Source organism: Helobdella robusta, assembly GCF_000326865.2.
Source record: "Helobdella robusta unplaced genomic scaffold HELROscaffold_27, whole genome shotgun sequence".
NCBI lineage: Eukaryota > Metazoa > Annelida > Clitellata > Rhynchobdellida > Glossiphoniidae > Helobdella > Helobdella robusta.
Window position 1 is genome coordinate 577,335 of NW_008704392.1, and position 6,299 is coordinate 583,633.

The 6,299-nt window shown below is 30.8% G+C and overlaps 2 protein-coding genes across 2 annotated transcripts; both read right to left on the bottom strand.

Moving 5' to 3' along the window:
• Positions 1 to 1,236: 1,236 nt before the first annotated feature.
• Positions 1,237 to 2,472, bottom strand: HELRODRAFT_173600 (hypothetical protein; the record flags this gene model as incomplete). Its single annotated transcript, XM_009020214.1, has 4 exons — positions 1,237 to 1,433; positions 1,568 to 1,716; positions 1,859 to 2,201; positions 2,286 to 2,472. The coding sequence occupies 4 exons, from the start codon at positions 2,470 to 2,472 to the stop codon at positions 1,237 to 1,239; spliced, it is 876 nt and encodes a 291-aa protein (XP_009018462.1).
• Positions 2,473 to 3,319: 847 nt separating this feature from the next.
• HELRODRAFT_173601 (hypothetical protein) lies at positions 3,320 to 5,985 on the bottom strand (the record flags this gene model as incomplete). Its single annotated transcript, XM_009020215.1, has 6 exons — positions 3,320 to 3,464; positions 3,582 to 3,802; positions 4,579 to 4,664; positions 4,791 to 5,103; positions 5,655 to 5,820; positions 5,909 to 5,985. 6 exons carry the CDS (start codon positions 5,983 to 5,985, stop codon positions 3,320 to 3,322), a joined length of 1,008 nt encoding a protein of 335 aa, XP_009018463.1.
• Positions 5,986 to 6,299: the final 314 nt, after the last annotated feature.

Sequence of the window (6,299 nt, forward strand, 5' to 3'; positions counted from 1 at the left end):
TGTTGCTCTCTTTTGAACCCTTTCAATATGCTCTACCATCTCTACCTTCCAGGGCGACCACACTGGAACCGCATATTCTAGAACCGATCTTACCATTGTTTTATATAAAATCAAGAAAGAACTTTTAATGAGATATTGAAAACGCCTATGAATCATGCCCAATATATTATATCCTTTCTTTACAACTGTAAAAATATGATCATCAAATTTTAAATTATTATTAAATGTAACACCAAGATCCCTGAAATTATTCACACAATGAAGATTTAAATTATTAATACAATACAAATTTTTATCATTATTCTTGCCAAACCTCATGCTAACACATTTTTCCACATTCAACAAAACATCATTCCTCTCACACCATTTGACAATCAAATTCAAAACATTCTGGGTAATTCTGACATCATCATGAGATTCGATTCGTTTGAACAATTATGCGTCATCTGCAAATAAAACAATCGAACATCTTCACTATCAGCACAAACATCAAACAAATCATTAATGTAAATGATAAACAAAATTGGCCCCAACACGCTCCCTTGAGGCAACCCACTTTGCACACAACGCCATTCCGATCGAACATCATTACCCACAACGGAAAATTTTCTATTCTTCAAATATTCTCTAATCTAGCTGATTATTTTATCATCAACCCTAACTCTGCATAGAATTAATTTTGTAACAATTTTGTATGGGACACCTCACCAAAAGCCTTATCAAGTCCGTGTAAATAACATCCACCTCCTTCCCATTGTCCACCGCATCCAACCAATTATCCAATATTTTCAACAAAGTCGTAGATCTACCCTTCATAAAACCATATTGATATGAACTAAACAAACTATTATTGTTAAAATGCAGCAACAGTGCTTCATTGACAAAATGTTCTAAGACTTTACATGAGATGCAACTTCTGAACAAAAAAAACTGTTTGCAGATATCTTGGCATACAATAATCTAAGTAAATTTGAACATGCTGATTTCAAATATGCAAACCGATTTTTTCTATCACGTCCCATTTTTGAAATAACTTCGTTTTAAATTTTGTATTTTAATTATTTATTATAACACGTAAGGGATTTTTTTTATTCACACTAAATTTTTATTTCCAGGAAATTTTTACACAAGTTTAAAATATAAACATAAACACGGCTATAAATACTAAAATAATAATACTTATTTAAAAAAAATTCAATTGAAAGTCTAATTTTTATAAAAATTTGTTAAACATGTTCATAGTAGAAATTTCTTAGCTGTGGACTTTTTCTTGTATTGATGAGTTAATAAATCACGTTGAAGGGTCCAACAATAGTCTGCCAACATCGCTGCACTCCATCGAACTTGATAGCGTGACTCCATCACTGAAATATCCTGGTGAAAGCGCTCGTTGTGTTCGTCACTAACTGCGTCTAGATTTTCTGGAAAGAAGTCTAGGTGGGAGTTGAGTAAATGTATTTTCAGAGACATATTGCAGCCAAGATCTTTTTAGGCACTAATGCATTTTTGTACAATATCCACGAAATTGGCTTTTTTCTTATTTCCTAGGAAATTAGATACAACTGACTTGAATGCCACCCACGCCTCTTTTTCAGTTGAACTAAGAATGTCTTCGAAGATATAATTTCTCTTATTTGTGGGTCTATGAATACACCTTCTTTTACCTTTGCATAACTCAATCCTGGGAACTTGTTGCGCAGGTACTGAAATGCATCACTGTCGCAGTCTAATTTTTTTTACAAAATGTTTCATAAGTTCCAACTTTATATGAATTGGTGGCATAAGATTTTTGTCACGGTCAACCAACGGTGAATATTAAACATTTTTATTTCCTGGCTGCATTTTGTTTCTGATTGACCAATTCTTCTTAACGTAATACTGCATCCTTTTTCTGTTGTCCCATTCGCATAGGAAGCAGCAGTATTTTGTGTATCCTGCCTGCAACCCTGTCAGAATAGCTGCTACTTTTAAGTCACAGCATATACTCCAATTGTATTCACGATAACGTATTTTTAGCAGAAGTAATGACATGTTTTTGTAGGTTTCTTTCATATGGGTAGAATTGCCTACTGGTATTGATGCATACCTACTTCTGTTGTGCAACAATACTGCCTTCAAACTAGTTTTTGACGAGTGGATGAACAGTCGCCATTCTTCAACAATATGCTTAATTCCAAGACTCGACATAAGACTATCCACATCTGTACAGTAGCAAATATTATCACTCATTTCAAAGTATTAAACAAGAATTTTATGCCTGCGACAAAAATTCGCTGTTGCTGTACCAGGTGCAAGTAAGTTAAATTCCTTCAAACGTGAACCATGTAGCTCTGCTTGCGCTTTTGTCAGTGCTGGATCACTTACAAGATCACCAAGTTCAGCATAATTAATCAAATAATGTTCTTCTGGAGCAGCATTGTAGTCAGAGTCTGAATCACTTGCAGAGAACGAAATATCACTTTTTTCATTCATATCTTCATCGATTGTAAATGATGCAGGCGGTTGTGGTATTGGGCAAGCCACAGGATCATTTATATATACTTATATATATATATTATTAGAAAATTGTTATATAATTTATATATACATATATATGGGTTATAGAAATACACTAATAACAATAAATAGAACTGTTAATAAATTGACCATGTATAGGCCCACAATCTTGACCATGTATTGGCCCACAATCGAATACGCAAACTAAATTTATACATTTGACAATATCTCAGCAATTTGACGTGAATTAAGTTTTTTTTGCAAGAACTCTGATTTTATTTATTGTTTTTATAAGGACCTGGTGCAAAAATCGGAGTAGAAAAAATAATTGACGACGTCATCAAATTTAAGGTGGATATTCGAGCCAGTTGTTATCTCAAAAATTAATCAACAAAAATTACTATATCACAAATTTTAATAATTACCAGTGACAACTATTTACAATTTTATAATTGAAATTTCTAACAGCAAAAATTATAACATTTATTAGCAATATTTTACATGCATGTAGGAACACCTAAGTATGATGAAGTGTTTCGTTCAAACTAGAGCGCAATAATGAAACGTTGTATGCTGAAAACCTGAAAATAAAAGTATTTACTATCAGAAAAGTATCGATTTTAACCAGATTTATTTTTAAAAAATATTATTTTTCTGACTTATAAGCTATTGGTATATTAATTTGCAATGAAAAAGGTTTGATAACATTATATTTTCTTAATACAAAAATTGACCATCTACAAAAAAAAATATTTCTGCAAGTATCAAAAATGAAACTTAATAAAAAAAAAACAATACATAAAAACAAACCTTATTAATTTACTTATAAGCTTTTATTTACATTACCAAACCAGTCCAACTTAATTGGGTTATCTGGTAGCATTGATTCATATTTTGTATCCCATTTTTCCAAAAGTTTACATAAATTTTCAGGTCCTTTAGTAGGAAAGTGCAATCCTATTTCACGTCTGTTTTGCGATTTATATAAAATTTTGTGACACGAAAATATTTCAAATCAACGACACTAATCTTACAGTTTATAAATTACTTAGAAATATCAAAAATTTTAGTTGATCAGTCCAGACCTGTTATAACTAACGCATGAATCAGCTTTATCTCCATTAACGTATCTCAAGTTACTGTATACCGTGTAGATTCTTTTTTTAGTGGCAAAGTATATGAACCACATTTCCCACATGTTGTCTGCAGTGCCTTGAGCCACAAATCCTCTGAACCATTTTCCGGGTTCTGTATCGTCAACGTAAGGCCAAAAACCTTTTACAGTTCTGGCATAATGATACCAGTCCTTTGTTATTATATTCAGCAAAATTTTAGTTTTTTACTGGTTACATTTTTAAAATTTATTTTAAAGTAGTCCATAACATAAAAATAAATATTAAACTTTACTGTACATTTTAGGCTAATTAACTGTCAAATAAATACTAGTTAGTAGGTCTTGATTTAAAAATTATATGTAAATTTAACAAAATTTGTGTTTTTTGGTATTGTTCTAACGAGGGATATGACGTTTGTTGCTCAAAAAATTGAGTTAGCTATTTTTTTCAAAATTATTCTTTTGACAATAGTTTGGCTTTAATCAAGAATTTTAATTCAGCGTTTGTCCACTTGTTGTCACTGCCATGTCGAGTGCAACGTTAGGGTTAGTAAACTCTCGTTATATATTTTTTCTGGGCGTTAATAGCTTAATTTTTAAAGGATTGAAAATATGGCTGGAAATATAAAAGGCGGAACCCGGCGGTTGTGGCTCAATCCCCAAACATCAGAAAGGCGCTCTTTCTAAATGATCTACAACTACTATATATTTTTGCCAAAAGATTAAATACACCTTATTTCAAATGACCATCCCAACTGAAGAAATTTGATGTTTCTTATATTGAATTTGATTAAATTTGTATTAACCTGTTACGACATTCTAATGTACGATTTTTTCAACAATATTAGTTGGCTTCTGCAAAAATTATTTAACAAAATTTAACAACATCAAACAACACAAGAGCCGTTGTGGTTGAAGACGGTGCGCAACTAATCAAATCATGTGCCATAAAAAATTTTTAAATAAACCTGAAACTCAGCCCAATACTGAGGAGATGGAGAAAATCCCCAAGTTCCAACGCAAACGAACATTAAGACAGATTCGTTTATAGGGGCTATATTCATTAGACAAAATGAAAATTAACTAAAAAGTTGATGGAAAAATATTTAATTACTTTTGTTTTTAAAAACTAATTTAGTATAAATTTGAATCTTCAAATTAATAGGTAATTTGAACAAACCACGCAGCGGTTTCCCGCTATTAAGAGCCTTAGCTTCATCGCTCTGCAGTGACACACCAGCGTAGTCCGGTCTCCCGCTGTATTTCTTGTGGACAGCTTTAATGAATTTATAAGCTTGTGGTGAAATCATCATATCATCTTCCAATATGAGAGCAATTTCTTTGCTGTACTGAGGATGGTACTGGTACATTGCTTGCGACATATTTTTCTTTTCAAATGGTGGTGCAACTTTTGGTCTCCAGGTGTCAATCCACTGTCCCAATAGGCCAACGTGACTTGTTTGGTTATGAACTCTTGTTACGCCTTTGTTCCACTGTGGTAAAAATAAATACTTCTACATATTGTATAATGATATTTAGTTGATATGGAGCAGTATTTCATATATCGAAATATAAGAAAACAAACAGCACAGTAAGTTTTTTCGACATGTATAACGTTAAAGAACTTATGCTTTAACTTTATTGGTTGTGTTGGTTGTTAGCTCAGTGAAATTGTTTGCCCAAAAACATGACTGATATTTATTGATAGTTATATACGACAAACGTTGTGAAAAAAAATTTACTAATTTTAAAGTTATATAAATGATTGCATGTATATATAACATGCACAAAATGTTTTAAGGGTGAATAAATTAGTATTTAATGAATCAATCAAATAATAAACTAATACTACAGCAAATTGTTTTTATAACATTACTACCACAAAGACATTAAAAACAGTTGAACAATTTTGTAAAGTAAGCTACCAAATAACGAAAAAAATATGAAAAACAGTTGTTGGCATGAAAGTAAGAGCAAAACGGGAAATGAATGGTATTAATTGTTTTGAATGACAGCGAAACGGAGAGAATGGATACAAATTGACCTTAAACTGAGACACAGCGTTATACATATCATTATTAATTTCATTCTTAGCATTGCGGTCAATCCATATTTCCAAAACAGCTAAATCTTCATCAACATCCAAATACTGTAAATTGTTTAGAAGTTTCATAACACTGGATGTTCGGTCATAGGTAATAACTATAATCCTAAAATTTATAAGATTTTTTAAATTTTATTATCAGATGATCACAAAAATGAAATAATTACAAAATTAATGTCGTAATTTAAAAATACCTCAAATCCACATTAGTTTCGTAAATACAAGGGATGCCAGCCGTACAATTAATGCTGTTTTTATTCAAAATGTGCATATGGTGAAAGTTTTGTAAATATTTAACGTTAATTATTACAACAAATATTAAACTTATAAAAGCAAGAAATGCAATTTTGGATAAGTTATTCATGATGACCGATTACAAATTATTCTCCACATTTAATTTTTTAAAACAGATTGAAAAACAGAGTTGGAAAGTGAATTTAAAAAATTTCTATAAAAAAAAACCACCGTGAATAATCGAACGTTTTTTCCAGCTATCAGATTAGAAATACATATCAATATTAACTGAACATTAATATATATATATATATATATATATATATATATATATATATATATATATATATA